We start from the raw sequence: 23,393 nt of genomic DNA, 5'->3' as shown, positions 1-23,393 counted from the left end.
CAGATGTGATTTCTACTTGTGGATGTGGACATGGAAGGCCCATGGTCAGATGTTAGATGTTGACATGGAGGACCAGTGTGTGGACATGGATGTGGACATGGTCAGATGTTAGATGTTGACACGGAGGACCTGTGTGTGGACATGGATGTGGATATGGAAGGCCCATGGTCAGATGTTAGATGTTGACACGGAGGACCAGTGTGTGGATATGGATGTGGACATGGTCAGATGTTAGATGTTGACACGGAGGACCAGTGTGCAGTCTCCACAAGATATTGGCAGGTTCTGGAGTTGGTGAGTTCCATGCAGGCAGGAGGAACGAGTTCCGACAAACCTCTGGGTTCGTGAATCAGTGAGACTGGAATTCAAGGCCTAGTGTTTGGAGTCCCATCATTGGCGAGTCCAGAGTTTGAGGCCTAATATCAATGATCATTGCTGTGGGTTGAGGCCCGAGGTTGAATTGGATGTCCGGAAGTTGAGGCCTGTTGGCCAGAGCTGAGTGTGTGAATCTCTGTGAGTCCGCTCGGGAAGTCGAAGCCCAATGTATTTCCTTTGCATTTACTGGGCCAGGTACGGAGGGCCTCACCCTCTTGACCTTAGATATGGTTGGTAAGCCATAGCAAGAACACAGTGATGAGTATGGCTCAGGTGGAGACCCTGCCCCTACCAACCTCTTCATTGCCTTTGACAGAAGACAAGCCGGGTGCAGAACTTTACCTTGTGTCAAGAGCTGAGAGACGTGTTCCAGGTTTTGAATGTGTCTATTTTTCTTCATGACAACCCTATTGAAGGTCATTGCAACAGTTCTTCCTCTTGATTTTACTTTCATCTCATAATATAAACAAACATAGACTCAAAGCCCTCAGCCATTTGGTATTGTAACCTGAGGAGAAAATTGAACATAGTCTCATCGTTACCCGAATGATTTAACTTGTGTTTCTTCTTCCCTTGAGTTAAGGCACTTTGGCTCATAAAAAATTTTCAATGATGCAGCAATCAATAATTAAAATTTCACCCTTAGGACATTCCTGGACTAAAATTATTTCCCACATGTTGCAGGCAGATTGTGCTACAACACAGAGAACCGGTGCGACTAAGGTAAATAACTTCCTTCACCAAGAAATCTCATCTCAGTCATAGGAACACCATCATTTCCTAGGGTGGGGAGTCTAAGACCAGAGGACAGAGCCTCAGAATAGAGGGACATCCATTTAGAATGAAGATGAGTAGGAATTTCTTTAGCCAGAGATTTGTGAGTCTATGGAATTTGTTGCCACAGGCAGCTGTGGAGGCCAAGTCATTGGATATACAGGTTTCCCCCACCATCCGAAGGTAGAACGTTCCTATGAAACGGTTCATAAGCCGAGATGTCGTAAAGCGAAGAAACAATTACCGTTTATTTATATGGGAAAATTTGTGAGCGTTCACAGACCCAAAAATAACCTACCAAATCATGCCAAATAACACATAAAACCTAAAATAACAGTAACATATAGTAAAAGCAGGAATGATATGATAAATACACAGCCTATATAAAATAGAAATACTTTTCCACAATCATTACTGCACTGATCTCCATAGCGAAAATCTCACGCAAGCGCCGTCGGCAGAAAATCTCATGCTAGCACTGTCGGCAAAAACACGGTGCAAGTGCTCTCCAGTAACCTTTAAGCTATGAAGCTGCCAAATCATACCAAATAACACGTAAAAATACACAGCTTATATAAAGTAGAAATAATGTATATACAATGTAGTATCACTTACGGGAATCAGGAAGACAGCTTGCCGAGCACACTGATGATGGTGTGTTAGGCTGAGTCGCTGCAGGTTGGCTGGTGCAGTGGCCCCCACCCTCCTGGCTACCAACCGATACCGATCCGCGAAGCATGCAGGGGTGCAGCGGTAGCTGGGAGGCACACAGCACATCTTTAAGAAAAAAGCCGAAACAAACATGCTAATTAATTAGGTGCCGCCCAGCATGTAATTGTCGGCTCAGATCAGTGCCAATTTACAATTGCGTCGGCTCTGATCTCGGCCGACAATTACGTGTCGGGCGGCATCTAATTAATTAGCATGTTTAATTCGGATTTTTTCTTAAAGATGTGCTCTGTGCCTCCCGGGTACCGCTGCACTCTCCGTGAATCGGTATCTGTCCGTGGCCTGGGGGTTGGGGTGGTGAGACACTGGGGTGTCATTTTGTCATCGTCTGTTTCCATTAGGGTAGGCAGGTCATCTTCTATCTCTGCCGGTCTGGATGTTGAAGGTCGAGGTTCGTCATCTGCTGAGGCTGATGTGGAAGGCTTGCTTGACTGCTGAGCCTCGTGCATTTTTCTATTACACAGTTCTTTGTAAGGACTCAAACCATCTTGCAAATATCCCCTAGACCTATGTACCCTCTCAAAATTAAAGTCGTACTTATCATTGCAGTGAAAGTCTCACACAGTTGCTTCACGTTCAGTTCGCTACTGCATTCGGTTTCGATTGTTATCCTTTCCTCTTCCAATTGCATCAACTCTTCATCTATCAGATCTTGGTCATGGGATGCCAAAACCTCTTCAACATCATGTTCGTCAGCTTCCACAAGCCAAACTCACTTAGTCCTTACTTCGTTCACCATGATCGAAACGCTTAATTATGTCTAGTTTCACGCTAAGTGTAACACCCTTATGAGCTCTTTTAGGCTTTTCCGATACCATAGAACTTATCTTGCAAACGCCTGCTTACAGGCATGTGTTTAAGCAATGCTGGCTAGAATACCATTCCGAATCCGGGGAGAGCGGCTGCTCGAGGTGCACACTGCCTTCTATCGCGCGCTGATTTCTTCCTGCGCTGATTTTTTATGGCACGCTGCTTTTTTTCCGTAACAGTGAAAACACCTTCTGAAAGTGAAAACAGGGTACTAATGTAGGTCTTTCGTAACAGTGAGGTTTCGTAAAGCGAATGTTCGAAAAGCGGGGGACACCTGTATTTAAGGCAGACGTTGATAGATTCTAGATTAGTCAGGGTATGAAGGGATATGGGGAGAGGGCGGGAGATTGGGGCTGAGAGGGGAATAGACCAGCAATGATGAAATGGTGGAGTAGACTTGATGGGCCAAATGGCCTAATTCTGCTCCTATATGTTATGGTCTTATGATCTATGCCAGTGGTCCCCAACCACCGGGCCGCAGACTGGTACTGGGCCGCAAAGCATGTGCTACCGGGCCGCGAGGAAACGATATGAGTCAGCTGCACCTTTCCTCATTCCCTGTCACGCACTGTTGAACTTGAACATAGGGTTGCCAACTGTCCCGTATTTGCCGGGACGTCCTGTATATTGGGCTAAATTGGTTTGTCCCATATGGGACTGCTCTTGTCCCATATTTCCCCCACTAAGATAGAGCATTCCTATGAAACCTTTTGTGCCGAAATGGCGTAAAGCAAAGAAGCAAATACCATTAATTTATATGGGAAAAATTTTTGAGCGTTCCTAGACCCAGAAGATAACCTACCAAATCATTCCAAATAACACATAAAACCTAAAATAACATTAACATATAGTAAAAGCAGGAATAATATGATAAATGCACAGCCTATATAAAGTAGAAATAATGTCTGTACAGTGTAGTCAGGAAGATTAAGTCAAAACCGATCTGTGGAAAAAAATTGGCACATACGCGCATGCGCACGTCACACATGCGCACACAGGTGCCCGCGCAAGGCTTCATGGTCATGGTAGTCTTTCTTGGGGTAAACACTGTCCTGTAATTGATTGCTACTTTTGTCCCTTATTAAAGAGTGAGAAAGTTGGCAACCCTAACTGTAAAAGACATGTTGAGGTGAGTTTAACCCTACTTGAACACCCCCCCCCCGCCCCGCCCCCGTTGCCCGGTCCGCAAAAATATTGTCAATATTAAACAGGTCCGCGGTGCAAACAAGTTTGGGGACACCTGATCTATGCACATGCTGAAATATTCTCTTGGAAGTTCTCTAGCTTCTTGATAAAATCTGTGTTGATTGTAATGTCTTGGTATAAAGCTTCCTTCACCAAAGCACAATGATACTAATATGCCAGCCACTTAACTAGCACAGTGATTTTTTCAAAATCTGATGTCAGCAGGATTGAAATCTGATGACCTGGCTTCCTGGCTTGGTAAAGGATTACAGTTTGAAGACCTTTGCATAAAAGAACTAGATTAGCAAGTCAGTTGAAACTACTGCAAATATTCAGACATCAGATTAAAGCAAGTCTGCTGGGTAAATTATTCTGGTCCAATTTTTCATAGCCAGGTTTGGGAGATAATGAGGTCCCCCCAAAAAAAATCTGACTTTACTCTACAAATGGTTCCACCAGGTGGAGATGCACTAATTTTATTAGCTTGCTTATGTACAGCCTGTTAAGGATGTATATTAAAAAAGGAACTTGTATTTAAATTTTGTCAATTCACATCTTTCAAAAAAAATGTCAAAACACTTCATTTACTTTAATAATGTCTTCATTGTTCTCAAGTGGGTTCTCTGTCGAGTGTGTGTTCTCATACCAAAACTCCACACTGGCAGCATAATTTCATGAAATCAGCCAATTATTTCATTTCATAAATATTAATTTTTCCCTTTGCAAATTTTAGGGAAAACTGTTACTGCAGCAAGAAACATGGAAATACCTCGTGCAGTTTATAATTTCCGTTTCTTTGCCTCAACGATCCTCCACAACACCACTGACTGTTCAGAGATGGATCATATGGGCTGTACTCTCTTCACCACACGGACACCAGTGGGAGTAGGTGAGGTAGTAGAGAATAAACAGATAACCTCTAAACTAATATTCTTAACTAGTACATGTAAATTTTTAATTCTTTTGTGTGAATATCTATTTGCATGTTTTGTTGAGGTCACCAAGCTTTCACCTGTAATAAAACCGAGCCAATAGTATTTTTGTAGAATTTGAGGTCCTGGAGAGAAGACTCCTTTATCCCACAGCCCAAATTATAAAAGCTATTAGAAGAAAGACTAGCCTGCAAATTCAGCAGGAGGAATGAACTACTCTGTCTAGGGCAGTTCATCACTCAGTGTTACCAGAACTAATCCTTGCTCATCATATTTACAGTTTTTCACATTTATCCGTATTGTGTTACTATTATTTGGGAACAGGGGTTAAAAAATTACACAAATACAAAACCCTCTTAAAGCTCAGAACCAAAAAAAAGGAAAGTGGAAATATTCAGCAGAACAGGCAGTATCTATGGTGAGAGAAATATTCACCAGAAGATAGCTTGATTTGTCCCCATAGATATTGCAAGATCTGCTATTGTAACCTATGCTGTTTTTGTAAAAAAAAAAATTGCTTCTCCAGCCAGTTTATGAATTGATCAGATTACATGTAGAATGGTCTCGCCATGATCAATTTGGGGAAAATGGTCACATGATGGTGTTTTCTTGAGCTGACTGTAGTTAGAGGACATTTGTAGTAACCATGTGGATTTCCAACTGATTATGTTTTGGCACGTTGTTTTGCAATTATGATTCCTAGTCTAAGCTGATACTGACTGAAGACAAAACAACTGATAGTTTTCAGTACCTTTAGGCTGCTGGAGAACTGAAAGTAACCTGAATCCAATTGTTGCTGGCAGATGGATGCTCAGTGTCCAGTCATGGAAGCAAAGCTCAGCCCTACCTTTTCGCCCCTCAATTTTAAAATAATCTTGAGTACATAACTCTGTATTGTCATCTAGTTAATCAGTAGAAACAAACCTTTTTCACTTATTTCTAAAACATTTGATAACTGTGGAAAAACTTAATTAAGTCCGCCTTTAATGCCCTCTGTTCTAAAGTGACAAGCCCAATTTTTCAGGCTCCCTGTATTATCATAACATCTTGTTCCTGGTATTAATGAAGCCTTGGTGTTGCACTGAAATCCTTCCTATGACAGGCTTCCCTGAACTTCATGCAATGCTTTAACCATGACCAACCAATGCTTTTATCTTTTAACATCTCAGTTTGTATTGATTATCCCTCTTTGTGAAACCCAGTTACATAATCTGGTTTTCCATTCCAAAAAAAATAAATTTTTCTGTACCCTCAATCGGCATCCACATCACCAAGGATCTCACGTGGTCCGTACACACCAGCTGTGTGGTGTAAAAGGCACAGCAGCGCCTCTTTCACCTCAGACAGTTGAGGAAGTTTGGTATGGGCCCCCAAACCCTAAGGAACTTTCTACAGGGGCACAATTGAGAGCATCCTGACTGGTTGCATCACTGCCTGGTATGGGAACTGTCTCTCCCTTAATTGCAGGGCTGTGCAGAGAGTGGTGTGGACAGCCCAGCGCATCTGTAGTTGTGAACTTCCCATGATTCAGGACAGTTACAAAGACAGGTGTGAAAAAAGGGCCTGAAGGATCATTGGGGACCCGAGTCACCCCAACCACAATCTATTTCAGTTGCTACCATCCTGGAAATGGTACTGCAGCATAAAAATCAGGACCAACAGGCTCCGGGACAGCTTCTTCCACCAGGCAATCAGACTGATTAACTCACGCTGATTTGAGTGTATTTCTATGTTACATTGACTGTTCTATTTATTATAAATTATTATAATAAATAGATAATTGTTATGATTGCACATTGCACATTTAGACGGAGACATAACGTAAAGATTTTTACTCCTCATGTATGTGAAGGATGTAAGAAGTAAAGTCAATTCAATTCAATTCCTGAGAGAGCTGATGGCAGGTGGTGCTATTAACAGCATATGCAGGCTTTCTACATGGAGTCAGGGAGGAACTGGATCTCTAATTCTGCTCCATTAATTATACTGGTGTTAATAGATGGATGTGGGGGTGAAGGGTAGATGAGGGGAAATGTGAATGGAACATTCGAAAGTAGAAGTGGAGTGAAGAAGGGTCTTGGGTTTTCCCAGTGTGTATGATGACTTAACTCTTCTCAGACTTCCATTTGAGCACAGGTATTGATTTTAACTGATGTTTCAATGACAAACTCTACCATCTTCATCCCTGAAGAGTTTATTAGAAGTGGAGGTACTCTGTCCATCAATTGCCTAGTTTGACAGATGTTCATTGTACTGTATAGCAAATGGGGATTAGATCACTAACGTGCCTGGGAGTGGCAGGAGTTAGGGGATGAAGAGAGAGGATGTGTGACTTAGATACACCGAAGGAGAGTGCAGCATGGGCAGAAAGACTTGGTAAATTGGGAAGATTGCAGTGCAGTTACTCCTAACTCATGAGCAGTTCTGTAGAGGACTTTTTTGGAAATCTTTCTCATAACATTTAAGCTGCTGTAGTCTGAAAAACTTGGTCTCAGCAGTTAATTAAAACTAAATTTGAAATAAAACTCCTATAGAAATTTTTGTCATATCTGCTAGACCTTGTCACATATGAATTCTTAACATTTTGGAGACATCATTGTCTTTCTTTCTCACTCTCACTTTCACACACACACCTTTCTGCCCTGAACCTATATCCACTTTCTATATCCATCCACATTCACTCTCAGAATGTGCCATGTCCTAAATTGACACCAAAAATCGCTAATATTGTTTGGTGCCAATGCCTCAGTAATTCAAACAAAGCCTGAAATGAGGGGTGTCCTTGGATTGCAAGGAAATTACTTGGCTTATTTTCTGCTGGTCTGAAAGTATCAGCGCAAAGCGGTTAACGTTGAAAATATTTTGTCAGTAAATCAGTTATCGGCTGGACCTTTTGTATTATTAATGGTTATAATTACACACGTTGCTATGTAGCTAATCCTAATTCCTTCTCTGTTTCTTCAGCGGGCCTTATTAGCCCCTGGAATTTACCACTTTACCTCTTGACTTGGAAGATAGCTCCAGCCATTGCCACTGGCAACACTGTTGTTGCGAAACCTAGTGAAATGACGTCAGTTACTGCTTGGATGATGTGCAAGCTCTTGGATGAAGCAGGTAGAGTGATGGTAACTAACAGATACCGAATATCTCTGTTGTTTCCTGCTACCACAGCAGAGATCCCTCATTATCGGCCCAATTCTGATGAAAAGTGATTGACCAGGAATTTTACATTTGTTTCTTTCACCACAGATGCTGCATGACTAATTGACTATTTCCAGATTTTCCTGCATTTATTTTAGCTTTCCAGCATCTGCAAATTTTATTTTTCTATGACACTCTTTGTTGTGGTCGGAATCATTGATCCTACTGTAAAGAGCTTGTTGTATTGTTTTGAATTGGGGCTAATATGTTTTTGGGAGTCAATGTTTCGCTGAAGCTAATTCATAGGTTTGCTTTCATGGAAAGGTCAATGTGACTTGAACTTCTACTGCATCACATCCAATGTCAAATACTTACGGTATCCTATTCCTCTTTGCTATTTGACCATAATTTTCTTTCTTGTCTTAGGCATTCCACCTGGTGTAGTGAACATAGTATTTGGGTCTGGCCCAAAAGCTGGGGAGGCAATTGTTTCTCATCCCGATGTGCCACTGATCTCCTTCACTGGGAGCACACTCACTGCGCAGCACATTAGAGAGAAGAGTGCTCCATACTGCAAGAAACTCTCCCTGGAGTTAGGGGGGAAGAACCCAGCCCTTATCTTTGATGATGCAGACCTTGATGAATGCATCCCAACCACTGTACGATCCAGCTTTACTAACCAGGTAGGACATTAACCAGACACTGACTCTCCCTGTTAAGGATTAAAGAATAAAACATATGAACCATCCTAGTTTTGAATAAGCTTATAATTCCCCTCTATTAAAGGAAATGTCCATTTTTATTGTATCATTTTACATACTACTTAGGATGTGTTATTACAAAATTTATTGCTTATCCTGACACCAGAGTGTCTTGTGTGAGACATTTAAAGGGCATTGATATGTCATCCCCAGACAGAACTCATTTACAATTCAGATAGGATGAATGTGTTGCAACAGTCTTTTGGACGATCGGAGTCTGTGGGAGAAATCAGAATCATGTTTAATATCACCGTGAGATGTTGGGAAATTTGTTACCTTTGCAGCAGCAAATCAGTGCAGTGCTTGATAATATAGAAAGGAAAAGTGAACTTGAAAGGAATTGTTGATAATAAATGTCTTGCCTTACCTGCACAACGTTAATGGTTAATTTAGATTCTTAAAACAATTTTTTTTTTGATGGTAACTCTTAATGATCAGATCATACCAAGGTATTACAAATAGGAGTTCAGTTGTAACTTCCGCATGGTGAGTGATAAAGGTACTCAGTGCAGAAACTACAGTAATAAGAAAACAAATCCCTCCTCAAAAAAAAACACAGGCAATTCCCAACAAAATAATCAGTGTCTTCAGGGTTCTACCATGACTGCCAGGGATCAGTGATCAGGGGAGGCAAGAAGGCTGGATATGACTGGTTTATATTGGAAATAATCCCTAGAAACCAGAGTATTATAGCCAGTAGATACAAGATGAGGACTGGGTGAGTTGCTGTTATTTGCTGCTTTCAGAGGATGTTAAAAAAACACACACTGTTCACAGTTCTATATTGACAGACATACAAATACAAAATCAGATTTCGCCTGAAGTAAGATAACACAATAGTTTTGATGTTTTTTGAACTATGATGGCAAGGAAGGAGATCCCCACAAAACTTTTCCACATCTAGCAGAATTTATCTGACGCTGTTTCAGAAAGTCATTCAAAATTCCTTGCTCAATTTCCACTGAATTCTCTAGTCAAATGTAACTCTCATTTGACTTTTTGAAAGGTAATTGGCACCAGAATCAATGGAGCATATTGCTACAGTTTGGAAGTTCCAAATTAATTGAAGACATTTGAGAATAGTCTTAGCTTTGTATAATTGTGTAAAGTGTGTGATGTTGGACTGGCTACCTGTTAAATAAACTGCTTCTTTCTCTCCATCTGAGACAACAGGTGATGAAAGTAAAAAAAATGTATTCAAGCATCCCTATTAAATTTGAACATAAACCTTATAGCATCCTAGTAGAGAAAATATTCAATAGGCATAGCAAGTTAAAATCGTCAATGGCCCTGTATGAGAACTGGGGAGAAAGTCACAAGAACAACATGATAGTGAGATAAAGCAGCAATTGTATAATATACTAGGTAGTTGAAACAAGATGCCTGGGTAATAACAATAATTAGCATTTATGTGGCAACTTTAACCGTATAAATATTCCAAAGCCCTTCAACAGAGTGATATCAGACCAAAGTTGACTTCAAGCCGCATTAGGAGATACCAGGAAAGATTAAAAAAAAATCCTGCTCAATGAGGTTGCTTTAAAAAAACTGATCTAAAGAAGGTAGAGTAGTTGGTAGTTATAGGTAGACTAATTGGAGAGTGCAGCAGGTCAGACAGCGTCTGCGGAAATAAATAAAAAGTTGATATTTCAGGTCCAGACCCTTCTTCATGTCTGGAAAGGAAGGGAGAAGATGCCAGAATAAAAACGACAGGGGGAAGGGAAAGAAAACTAGCTGGAAGGGGACAGGTGAAGCCAGGTGGGTGGGAAATGTAAACTCACCTATTATTTCTACTGCACAGTAAGTTCTCATTGGGAACTTGGCTGCCAGAAGGGAAGTGGCCAATTTATGTGTGCAAGATTAAGTTTATTGTCGTGGGCATATAAACCTGGGATATAGAGGCCATGAAAGTTAGCAGCATAGTGTATTACAAATATGACAATCATGAATTATATAAACTTAAATTAACATAAAAGTACACATCTTACATGACAAAATAAACAAAAATATCATAACAACATTAGTGCAGGTTGAGGGAAATTATGGCTTTTTGAGTCAGTTTCAGAACCTGAAGGCAGTGATGATGAAGCTATGGTTGAATCTTGATGTCTGAATTTTTGGGCTCCTGTACTTCCTTCCTGAAGGCAACAATGAGGAGAGAGCAAGGGGCATGGCTGGGGTGATGGGGCTCCATGATGACAGATATTGCAGGACCCACAGCTACTGTGCCAAATAAATCATGGGTTTCTGAAAGGGTTAGAGTAAACTTGTTGGCTCCAAGCAAAGCCTTAAAGATTAAGAAATAAGGGGTTGAATTTTGATGCCCATTAGAAAAGAATATCCTCATTAGATATTAAGGATCAACTTGAGATTCTATGAGAGAGCAGGGTTTTGTGAGGGCTTTTTGAAATGGCTGTAATTAAAGCAAAGCTGAATTTAACGTTACATTTTCAGACCATTAAAGTAACTCCTGCTGAAGTGTCTCAGTCCAAAACATCAAGTGTCCATTTGCCTCCATAGGTGCTGCCTGATCTGCTGAGTTCCTCTAGCATTTTGTGTGTGTTGAGTGTCTTTCTTTCTCTTTCTTCCTCCCTCCATCTCCTTATCCACCACCCCCCTCAGCGAAACTTCTATTACTTAAAACAGACTTCAGTTCAGGAACTCCTTTTCTCTTTTTCCAGGGTGAAGTCTGTCTGTGCACAAGCAGAATTTTTGTGCAAAAGAATATTTACCGTGAATTTTTGGAGAAGTTTGTGGAGGGTGCCAGAAAGTGGAAGGTTGGCATTCCTTCAGACCCAACTGCCAATATGGGAGCCCTCATCAGTAGAGAGCATATGGAAAAGGTTTGTATCCATCCTCGCATGCTGGCGTTTCAAATAGAAGTGCAATTTATAAAACAAAAATACACTTTAAATTTTCATTTCAGGCTTTTTTTGAAAGCATTAATTAAAATATTGTGCTTTTTAAAAAAATGAATGTAAATGAATGCTTTTGTCTATAACTTGCATGTCCTAAATTTGTGTGTGCCTTCTGATCCACTGGTGAGCATCTTGAAATTGTCCAGTACCTGGATCCTGAGCTTTTGTTCAGAAAGCTCAGCTTTGCCGTTTCGAGGGTGAAACCTGTATCTGGCCCAAACGTGACTGCTCCACTAGTGGAGGAAACAGAGGGCATTCCTTACACTAGGAGTTCTCATTGCCTGCATGTCTGTGGCATTTAGCAAGATGAAGGTCGATAGGACCAGTGAACAAAACACATTAGTTATCTACAGGGAAATGGCCTAGATTCTGAAATAAAATGTTAAATGGAGCTACTTACTTGCATATTATGTGAATCTCAGTGAGAAGGAGGCTTCTTCATTGGGTAAATGAGTCTGAGAAGCCTCATATCTTGATAACAAGAGATGAATAGAATTGTACAGCATAGAAACAGGCCCATTTGGCCTACCATTTTGATGGTCTACTGCTGACCAGGTGCCTCTTATACCTTGTTACTGCTCCTACCTCTATCACATCCTCTGACCACACATTCAAAATACCACCTACTCTTGCTGTGAAAAATTTACTCCTCAGAACTTTTAAACCTCTTTCCTCTCACAAACCTCTCCTCTCTAGTTCTAGACAACCCTTTCTATGTGAAACAGACACTGGCTATCTACCCTATCTATGTCTCACCTCTTAGCCTCCTTTTGGGAAAAACAGATCCAGTCCATCCAATCTTCCTGATAACTCAAGCCCTGCCATCAGGCAACATCCTTGTAAGCCTATTCCACACTCTCTAGCTTAATCACATCATTCTAGTAGTGTGGTGACCAGATCCGCACAATACTCTAAGCATTGTCTCACCACATCTGAAACATGTCATCCCAACTTGTCTTTTTAATGCCTTGGCTGATGAGGGCACCTAGAGACAGTTAATACGGTTTTTGAGAAACTGAGCCGAGAACAGCAGAGCTTTAGATTGGTCCCTTCTCTGTGCTCATAGGTCTAACCTCATGCGGTAGGAAGTAAGCTGTCTCGTGTGTAGGTTGGGGATGAGGAAAATTTCAGTTCTGGTATCTGTTGCCAATTAGCTCACGCTGGAAAGTGTACACATGTGAAATTGATTGGAAACAATTTGATGAGATTTAATTAGATTATTGACAATTCTAAATTACGGATGACCCTTGTACCATATAATCATGTCATCAACTAAAATTCCCTATTTACACCTGCATTACATCAGCCAATTCCTCCTAACTTCACTTAACTTGTGCCAACCTCAACCATGTTGAAACACTTATGTCTGTTGTCTCGCAACTTGACTGTTTCAAAGTTCTCCAGGTTGCCCTTCTACCTATATTTATATGTAAATATGGGGGTCATGCAAATCTTATATTTTAATTCCTGCTAAGTACATTGATCCGACAGTGACCTGTCCTCCCCGCCTCACCTGGATTAACCTATCAGCTGATATCTTGTGCTCCTCCCCCAACCCCTTTATTCTGACTTCTGACATCTTTCTTTCTAGTCCTGATGAAGGGTCTCAGCTCGAAATGTTGACTATCTATTTCACTCCATAGATGCAGCTTGACCTGCTGAGTTCCTCCCTCATTTTGTGTGTGTTAATTGATGTGGCAGTCAGAGTGAAACATTGCTCTACTGACCACAGTTCTACTAGTTTTAAGATAAGCGATAGAAAAGAATGGGCAGGTTCACAGATAAGGGTACTACACTACGGCAGGGCTAACTTTGGAGGAATTAGGCAGGATCTAGCAGAGGTCGATGAAATGAGCCTGTTTGAAAGAAAAACAATGAACAGTAAGTGGGAGAATTTTAAGAGTGTGATAACAGGAGATCAGGAGCACCCTGTTAATATGAAGGGTAAACCTGGCAAGTCTAGGGAATATTGACTAATGAGAGATATTGAGGCTCAGTTCAACAAAAAGATGGAAAGATATATTCATTTTTGGAGGTTGGGATTAAGCAAATCCCTTGATGACTATAAATAGATGATCTTTAAAAGGAAATTAGGAGTGCAAAGAGAAGGTTTGAAATGGAGCTGACAGGTAAGATAGGGAAAACTCTGAGAGATTTTATAGCATTATGAGTAGGAGAGTGGTTAAGAATAAAGTATGTTCCCCTAGAGATTGTCTTGAGCCACAGGGAGTAAGAGAGGTATTTAATTTGGTGTTTACTGAAGAGAAAATCATGGTTCTTCAAGACATAAGTGGGTGTATTTTGGAGAATATTTCTATTACTAGGGAGGAGGTATTTGCAGCCTTACAGGACATTAAGGTGGATGAATCCCAGAGCAAACTGAGCATCCTCAGACTTTGGGAGAGTAGAGGAGAAATTGCAGAGGCCTTAACAAAGAAAGTTGCTTCATCGTCAGCCACTGGTGAAGCTCGTGAAGACGTGAAGGTGGTTACTATTGTTCCATTATTTTACAAGTGTAGCAAGGACAAGCCAGGGAACTACAGGCCAGTCAACCTGACATCATTTGTGGTGAGGTTGCTGGAGAGAATTCCGAGGGACAGGATCTACCAGCATTGAGATAGACAGAGTCTGATTAGGAGCAGTCAAATGGTTTTGTGCATGTAAAGTCATTTTTGACAAAAAATTTAGAATTTTTGAAGAGGTAACTAAAAAGGTAGATGAGAGCAGGGCAGTAGATGTAGTTTATTTGGACTTTAGCGAGGCCTTTGACAAGGTCCCATGTGGTAGGCTGGTCTGGAAAGTTAGGTCCCATGGAATCCAGGGAAAGCAAGTTAGGTGGCTTCAAAATTGGCTCAGAGGTAGGAAGCAGAGGGTGGTGGTTGAAGGTCATTTCTCAGAATGGAGACTGATGACTAGTGGTGTGCCACAATAATTGGTGTTGAGACCCTTGTTATTCATTTTGCATATAAATAGGTTGGATGTGAATGTACAAGGCTTGGTCATAAGCTTGCAGGTGACAAAGTTAGGAGGTGTTGTTGTAGATTACACAGGGATGCTGATCATTTAAGGAACTGGTCCCTGGAGTGGCAAATGATTTTCAATACAGTCAAATGTGAGGTGATGCATGTTGGAAAGTCAAACCAGTATAGGACTTGTACTATGAATGATAGAGCATCAGGGAGTGTAATGGAATAGAGGGATTTAGACATACAAGTGCTTAGTTCCTTCATAGCAGTAGACAGGGTGGTGAATAAAGGGGTTTAGCATGGTAGCCTTCGTCAGTCATGGCAATGCACTGTAGGAGTTGGGAGAATATGTTGCAGTTGTGTAAGTCATTGGTGAGACCACGTTTGGAGTATGATGTAAAATATTGGACTCTCTCTCTCTTAAAGGGAAAATGTGGTTAAACTGAAAAGAGTGCAGAAAAAAAGTGAGGATTTTGGCAGGACTTCAGTGTCTGAGTTATAGGGAGAGGTTGGCCAAGCTAGGCCTTTATTTATAAAAATATTCAAAATTATAAGAGGCATAGATAACAGTCTTTTCCCCGAGCTAGGGGAGTCCAAAAGTGTGGGTTTAGATTTAGGGTGAGAAGGGAAGGATTTAAAAGGAACCTGAGGACATATAGGGGGTGATGAGTATATGGAATGAGCTTCCAGAAGAAGTGGTTGTGGCAGGTAGAACAATATCATTTAAGAAGCACCTGGACAGGTGCGTGGAGGGATGTGCTTAGAGAGACATAGGCCAAATGCAGGAAATTGGAGCTAGGTGGGTGGGCATTATGGTCAGCTTGGATCATTTGGGCTGAAGGGCCTGTATCTGTGCTGTATTGTTCTATGACCTTATGAATGTATACTGTTACCTGATCCAGAATTCCACCATTCACATTTTCACATGCATGAAGTCTCTTTCCTCCTATCCATTCAATAATTACTAGCTCTATTGCCTACTTTTGAAATCCATAATATGCAGACTTTTTTTACAAATGCCTTACCTTTTCGGCACCATGTCTGTTCGGGCTCTGTCAGTGTTATTCTTACTTCTGTCTCTTCAGTCCTTCATCTGCACAATATAGCCATAAGTTGTTTTGCCCTTACATACTGCTTTACTTGTCTTTACCCTTCCACATTGCTATTTCTGCCAACCTTCAGAAAGCCTGTGAAATATCTTTGTTCTTTGTCATGACACTGTATCCTTAATTATTACCCAGTATCCGATTTTGTAAAATGTTTGTAAATTATTTTGAATTTACAAATGTTAGTATATTACTTGATAACATTAATCAGCAGTAGGCTTGATTGCTTGTTTTGTGTGAGTAATGGAATCAGTCTTCTTGCTAACAGCATTATCTTTGTTTCCCAAACAGGTAAAGAGTTATATTGATCTAGCCAAAAATGAAGGAGCTAAGATTCTTTGTGGTGAAGGAATTGATTCCTTGGATGTTCCTGATAAGAACAAAACTGGCTACTTTCTGTTGCCAACAGTGATCACAGAAGTAATGGATAGCTCACGCTGTATGCAAGAGGAGATCTTTGGCCCAGTGACCTGTGTTGTACCTTTTGAAAGTGAGGAAGAGGTTATCCAGCGTGCAAACAATGTGAAGTATGGGTTGGCTGCCACTGTATGGTCACGAGATGTCGGCCGGATACATCGGGTTGCCAAGAAGCTTCATACTGGTATGGTATGGACCAATTGCTGGCTCATTCGCGATCTGAATTTGCCATTTGGTGGCATGAAGGCCTCTGGAGTTGGCAGAGAAGGGGCCAAAGACTCATTTGAGTTTTTCACAGAGGTTAAAACTATTACTATAAAACATTGACTCCTCCCCTCAATGAGTGATTTGTTAACCTGCAGTAATTAAATCAAAAGTGAAAAACCATTGTAGAAATAATTCAAAATGTTATCCATCACTTGTAATTGTTTGTAATGGAGCTTCATTTGTGATGCTTGGAAGCGAAGGAGTACCTCACCTGGGAATATGAGGTATGAAAGCAGTCCTCAGCCGGTGGTAACTGCTGAGGCTCATTCACTTGCATGTGTTATTCTTTATCAGAGGATAAGATGATTCTTTCTTGTTGTGGCCATCCTGACAGAGCAAATGACAAGGATCAGCAGCAGAGTTGTTTTTAAACAATAATTTGTAATCAGTAGTATTGTTTTGTTGGAGTGTTGTTCAGTAATTCTTCAAAAGCAAGTATAGCCTTACACATGATGTAGCAGTATGGTACTGCATCATACAATTATATGAGAGAAAAGCCTTAACCATACAGTATGTTATATACTTTATCAGCTGAACCTACTAGTATCAAAATAAGTTGAAAATGTTAAGAGTAATTTTGAAAAATAAAGTGAATTATGAATTATAGTATTTCAGTTTAATTTATTTTGGTTATCTGTGAAAAGACTATCATGCAGCAGTGGGTCAGCAAGCAGCCCCTTCCTTTATCCAATGAGAATTGAGATTGTTAAACTCTACATCAACAAATTAGACTATTTGTACTTATTTCTTTATGTCTGCTGTGCACTGAATTTGTTCTGCACATGTTTTGAAATCTTGGTGTCCATTTTCTGATGAAGTCCCCCTCTTCAAGAATCTGGATTGACATACCTCTGAGTGCAGTTATTCCAGCATTTTGTCACTCACACGGTGACGATGTCATTGAAGTCCACGGTGCTCTATTTTCCCTTCAGCAGAAATTGCATCAAAAGATTGCGATCTATGATGCTGTGCTATTCTGCCGGCTTATGTTCCAACGGTATAGGCGCAGAGGAAGGAGACGCCCAGAGTCTCTAAGCAGTTGTAGTAATTACTTTTAGTAAATGCTTCCCAGCTGCACCACATGTCAGGTAAAGGGGGGTTTTCAGAAAGGTTAGCCCGCATCAAATTCAGTACAGATCAATTTCATTGGCCGATGGATATCTCCTATGAAATACACTCTTGCTGATGTGGATAGGTTTCCATGGCAGATTGAAGGCTGTATATAGTGGGAAGGTCAGAACAACTGTGAATGCTGTGCAACATTGCTCCCATGTGTATGAAGTTAGAAAACAAATTCTTAAAAGCATCAATGCCATTGATTGTTCAGTATTTCCTAAACTCCCAGAGGAGTTTGTTACTTTTGAAGCAGATTGTTCACGTTGCAAAGATCTCATTCTATTTACATGAGGGCTTGATTATGAGCAATTGCATCCTGCTGTTCTTTAGCCTGTGCCGTCATCCTGAGTTTCTGGATGCCAACAGATGGACTGGTACACTAACCTGAAGCCTGGCATTGTGCAAGTATTACAGCTTGGGCGTTGGAGTTCAGAGTTCAATTCTGATGTCATTTGTACGAAGTTTGTACATTCTCCCTGTGATCGCATGGATTTCCTCTACTTGTTCTGGGTTCCACCCACAGTTCAAAGACTGGTTGGTATTGGTTGGTAGCCTAATTGGTCTTTGTAAATTGTCCTGTGATTGGGCTAGGGTTAAGTAGGTGGGTTGCTGGGCCTTGCAACTCATTGGGCTGGAAGAGCCTGTGTCTCTAAATTAATAAACTTCAGTTAGGCTGCACCTGGAGTACCGTCTGCAGTTCTGGTTGCCATGAGGAAGACTGTGGTGGCATTGGATAGAATGCAGAGATTCACCAGGATGTTACCTGGTTTGGTGCATTACAGATATAAGGAGAGACTGCATAGGCTGGGTTTCTCTTCCCTGGAACAGAGGAGGCTGAGGGGGAACCTGGCAGGTTTACTAAAGGCTAAGCAGACAAAAATGGTGGAAAACATTCCATGCTGGGGGAGTCCATGATTAGAAAGCTTGACCTATAATTGACAGGAGGCCGTCCAGGAGTTAGGGAATATTTCTTGGTGCAGGGGCATAACAGTTTGCAGATGACAATTGATGTCAATTGTCCAAATCTGAGATAGGTGGATTATTCTTGATCAAAGGAGATAAGTGATATCAAAGAGTTCAGTTGGAGTTGGGTCACATGCTCACCATGATTTCACAGGACTGAGGAGATAAACAAACGTCTTCAATTCCTAAAATAAAAACAAAATCGATAAAGGCAGAAAAAGGTCAAGTCCTTTTCCATGTTTGCTATCTAAACTGCTGAGCATTTCTTGCATCTCTGTTTTCATTCCAAATTTCCAGAGATCCAGTAGTTTGCTTTTGAATTGCTCCTGTTGCCATCTGCTGCAAAACAATTTTTATCCTCGTGGGTGAAAAACCCAGTTCAGAATTTGGTGTTACATTGGGCAGGGAATGGTAGACATTCAGGCCCCAGGCACTAGGCCTCAGACTCTCTGTTAACATCTAGCCACCACAAACACCAGCAGCCAGTCAGTGCAAAGCAAACAAACATTTCCACCAACACACTGCATTCCTAACCTTCTCTCACCCTGTCAGTGTAGAATAGGCTCCTTCTGAACTGTAAATTATGAACTTTATAAGAACTATTTACAGAGCTATAGAGTTGTACACCATAGCAACAGGCCCTTCGGCCCACTGTATCTGCGCCAGCCATTATGCTTACTGACACTAATCCTACTGTGTTGGCGCGTGGCCAAGTGGTTAAGGCGTCGGTCTAGTGATCTGAAGGTCGCTAGTTCAAGCCTCAGCTGAAGCGACGTGTTGTGTCCTTGAGCAAGGCACTTAACCACACATTGCTCTGCGACGACACCGGTGCCAAGCTGTATTGGCCCTAGTGCCCTTCCCTTGGACAACATGAGTGGCGTGGAGAGGGAAGACTTGCAGCATAGGCAACTGCTGGTCTTCCATACAACCTTACCCAGGCCTGTGCCTTGGAAACCTTCCAAGGTGCAAATCCATGGTTTCACAAGACTAACAGATGCCTATAATAACTTGCCCACATTAATTCCATACCATTCTATTCCTTGTGCATTCAAGTACCTGTCCAGAAGTTTCTGAAATCTTGTTCCTTCACCACCTCCTCTGGCAGATTATTCTGTCTACTCTCTTAGAAGTTTACTCCTCACAGTTTCAGCTTGTACTGGATATATCTTCCTCATTAATCAGGTACTTGAAGGACTTCTGTTGAAGGGATGTATATCTATAACTTACGTTATAAATTTTCTTCAGGACTTCTGAAGTGTTCTTAATTTTATCAAATGCTGTTTGTTGTCTTTGACAGTTTGATGATTAAGCTGGGACAATTTCCACCGCACCAGCTTGTCTCCAGCATTTCTATGGTGTTGAGTGCTGTGATGAGAGAAAGTGATTTCACAGAACAGGTGATGGGTAGCATCTTGGAGCTGGGAATATGGAGAAAGCCATATTTAATGTGAACAATTCAGTTGAGTCAAGGCAGTTAGAAATTGTGCACTGGAGTGAAAAATTAACCTAAATGTGAAATAATCTGCATAAAGAATCTTTTTGATATTCATTTTGTGTGGAGGAGTTATATTAATTGAGTAAGCTGGTGAATTTCTGACTTGTTATTTGTGTTTAGTTTATGCTGTGGTAAGCAGGAACCTATGTCGGTGCCTACGTGTAAGATTTGGCGGAAGTCTGGGCTTTAAGTGTGGAGCTCTGTGGGTGACTGGTGATATTTTGTGGTGCAGCTGTGGGAACCTCTTGACGAGACTCTTAGCAAATACATCAACCAAGTATGGTTAAATGGTTTTGTCGATCACACACTTTATAAGTACCATTACAGTTTTGTTCAGGAGCTGAGCTGTGAGATTTGAGGCTGTCGTTTTATTTTATTATTAATCTTTTAATTATAAAATAAACACAACAAACACAACCTGATTCACCCAATCTATGTGGAGGTTAAAATCCCCGCACAAGAGGCTTATAAATAAGATAAGAGTGCATGGAGTCGGAGGAAGTGTATTCGCATGGATAGTGGATTGGTTAACTGATAGCAGGCAGAGAGTTGGTATAAATGGGTGTTTCTCCGGTTGGCAGTCAGTGGTGAGTGGGGTGCCGCAGGGGTCGGTGCTGGGCCCGCAGCTGTTTATAATTACATTGATGATTTGGAAGAGGGGACTGAGTGTAGCATAGCAAAATTTGCTGATGACACTAAACTGAGTGGAAAAGCAGATTGTAGAGGATGTGGAGAGTCTGCAGAGGGATATAGATAGGTTAAGTGAGTGGGCCAAGGTCTGGCAGATGGAATACAACGTTGGTAAATGAGAGATCATCCACTTTGGAAGGAGTAATAGAAGAGCAGATTATTATTTAAATGGTGAAAGATTGCAGCATGCTGTTGTGCAGAGGGACTTGGGAGTGCTTGTTCATGTATCATAAAAAGTTGGCTTGCAGGTACAACAGGTTATTAAGGCAAACAGAATGTTGGCCTTCATTGCTAGAGGGATTGAATTCAAGAGCAGGGAGGTCATGCTGCAACTATACAGGGTACTGGTGAGGCTGCACCTGGAGTACTGTGTGCAGTTCTGGTCTCCATACTTGAGGAAGAATATACTGGCTTTAGAGGCAGTGCAGAGGAGGTTCACTAGGTTGATTACAGAAATGAAGGGGTTAACCTGTGAGGAGAGATTGAGTCACCTGGGACTATACTCTCTGGAGTTCAGAAGAATGAGAGGGAAACGCAAAATTTTGAAAGGGTTAGATAAGATAGAAGTAGGAAAGCTGTTTCCATTCCTAGATGAGACTAGAACTAGGGGACATTGCCTCAAGATTCAGGGGAGAAGATTTAGGACGGAGAGGAGGAGAAACTGTTTTTCCCAGAGAGTGGTGAATCTGTGGAATTCTCTGCCCAGGGAAGCAGTTGAGGCTTCCTCACTAAATATATTTAAGATACAGTTAGATAGGTTTTTACATAGTAAGGGAGTTAAGGGTTATAGGGAAAAGGCAGGTAGATGGAGCTGAGTTTACGGACAGATCAGCCATGATCTTATTGAATGGCGGGGCAGGCTGGATGGGCCGGATGGCCTACTCCTGCTCCTATTTCTTATGTTCTTGTGTTTATTACCCTTCCCAATGTTGTCCCAAGGAACCAAATCCATTCTGAACCTCGTGAAGGTTGCTTCAAAGGCTTATGACATAAACGGGGATGAACTGGTTTAAGTCTGGCTCTGAGTAGAATGTAGAGATAGGATATCATTATTCTTTAGGCCTTTGGTGTCAGCATATCCCTGGATGAAAGCTATAGTAGTCTATGGTCGAACTTTTCATGAATGCAACACATTGTGTGTGCTTCTTCTGTATTGGTACAATGTATTCCAGATCTAAAATCCATGGAAGGATCATGCCAAGGTTCTTCTGCACCTAAACTGGCTCTGCACATGCACAGTGCAGAAGGCTGGTCAAGATTTCCACTGAAAACAGCTTTTTTATATAAAGTAACCAAAGAAATAGCAAACCTTTGGTACAAATTGTCTCATTGGCTCAGCTATTCAACAACAACCATCTGACAGACTTGGTCAGACAATGACTGAATCACAATGAGTGTACACTCTCCAGGTTATTGTGCATAGACTGAGATGTATCTCATGGGGTTTGTTCACCATTAATCTTGTCAGAGTCAAGTTTATTGTCACATGCAGTAATATGGTGTATGGACAGGTGTCATGAAAAACTTCACTGCAGTGGCATCATAGGCACATAGCATCAGATAAGCATCCTTAACAAGAAAAAAGATAAATTATACATAACTTTTACAAGAAAATACAAGAAAATTTTCACAACCATGACAGAATTTGAGTGGCTGCTCCATATCATGTCATAAGTTCCTTAACATCATTGCTGCCACAGAAGCTATTCAAGAATGCACATTGAGTAGACAATGGAAATGGCGCCTACCATGTCCCTCACCAATAGAACATACAACAGTACAGCACCTGGACAGGCCCTTCAGCCCATAATGGTGTGCACAGCCAATCAAATGAGTAACTGAACTAATCTCCTCTGCCTACACCATGTCAGTATCCTTCCATTTTCTTCACATTCATGTGCCCATGTAAATGTCTCTTAAAAGTTTCTAATGCTTCTAACTCTATCACCACCCCAAGCAGCACATTCCATACATGCACTACTCTCTGTGTAAAAGAACTTGCACCTCATATCTCCTTTGAAATTACCCCCTCTTACCTTAAATACATGCCCTCTGGTATTAGACATTTCAATCCTTGAAAAAAAGATATTGCCTACCCACTCTGTGCCTCTCGTAATCTAATAATTGCCTATCAGATCTCCCATCAGCCTCTGCTGCTCTTCAAGCCAACAAAGAGACAGCAAGAGCCACTGAAGTACCCGAGCTGTGGAGAAAATAATCATATGTCAGTGTGAGCTCCCATTCTCTGTGGTACATACCATTCAAATACAAAGAGATCTTTGGTGTGTGCAACGCAAACTTCACAGGTAAGGTAGCAACCCGTGTCAGAGATAGCCACCAGGAGGCCTGGATCTGACACTGAGACTCTGGGGGGAACAATGCAGAACCTGGAAAGCAGCAAGAAAGAGATATCACCCAGTGGGGGTGGACCTCCGAGATGGCTGACTAATGTTGGCCAGGTACACCATGCTCATATGCTCACATAAGGGAATCTGGTGCTTCCTGCACCAGCAAAGTCAGGACAAATTTGCGTGACTCTCCCTCCCAAAATACCAATTTCACATACACTCAGTTGCCATTTTATTAGGTACACCTGCACGTTAATACAAATATGTAATCAGCCAATCATGTGGCAGCAACTCAATGCATAATAGCATATAGACATGGTCAAGAAATACTGTTGTGTCCAGACCAAACTTCAGAATGGGGTAAAAATGTGATCTAAGTGACTTTGATCATGGAATGATT

At 41.3% G+C, this 23,393-nt stretch overlaps 1 protein-coding gene across 1 annotated transcript in view; it reads left to right on the top strand.

The window, feature by feature from the left end:
• Positions 1–16,985, top strand: part of aldh8a1 (aldehyde dehydrogenase 8 family, member A1) — a 47,827-nt gene extending 30,842 nt beyond the window's left edge. Inside the window, exons 3-7 of the mRNA XM_063040427.1 lie at positions 4,607–4,762; positions 7,770–7,919; positions 8,373–8,629; positions 11,389–11,550; positions 15,989–16,985. Coding sequence (XP_062896497.1) covers positions 4,607–4,762; positions 7,770–7,919; positions 8,373–8,629; positions 11,389–11,550; positions 15,989–16,441 — 1,178 coding nt within the window. The 3' untranslated portion in view covers positions 16,442–16,985. The remainder of the gene's footprint in view (positions 1–4,606; positions 4,763–7,769; positions 7,920–8,372; positions 8,630–11,388; positions 11,551–15,988) is intronic.
• The last annotated feature ends 6,408 nt before the right edge of the window (positions 16,986–23,393 follow it).

This window comes from Mobula hypostoma, chromosome 2, assembly GCF_963921235.1.
Source record: "Mobula hypostoma chromosome 2, sMobHyp1.1, whole genome shotgun sequence".
NCBI lineage: Eukaryota > Metazoa > Chordata > Chondrichthyes > Myliobatiformes > Myliobatidae > Mobula > Mobula hypostoma.
Note: the sequence above shows the minus strand (reverse complement) of the source record. Positions and strands in the feature narration are given on the sequence as shown.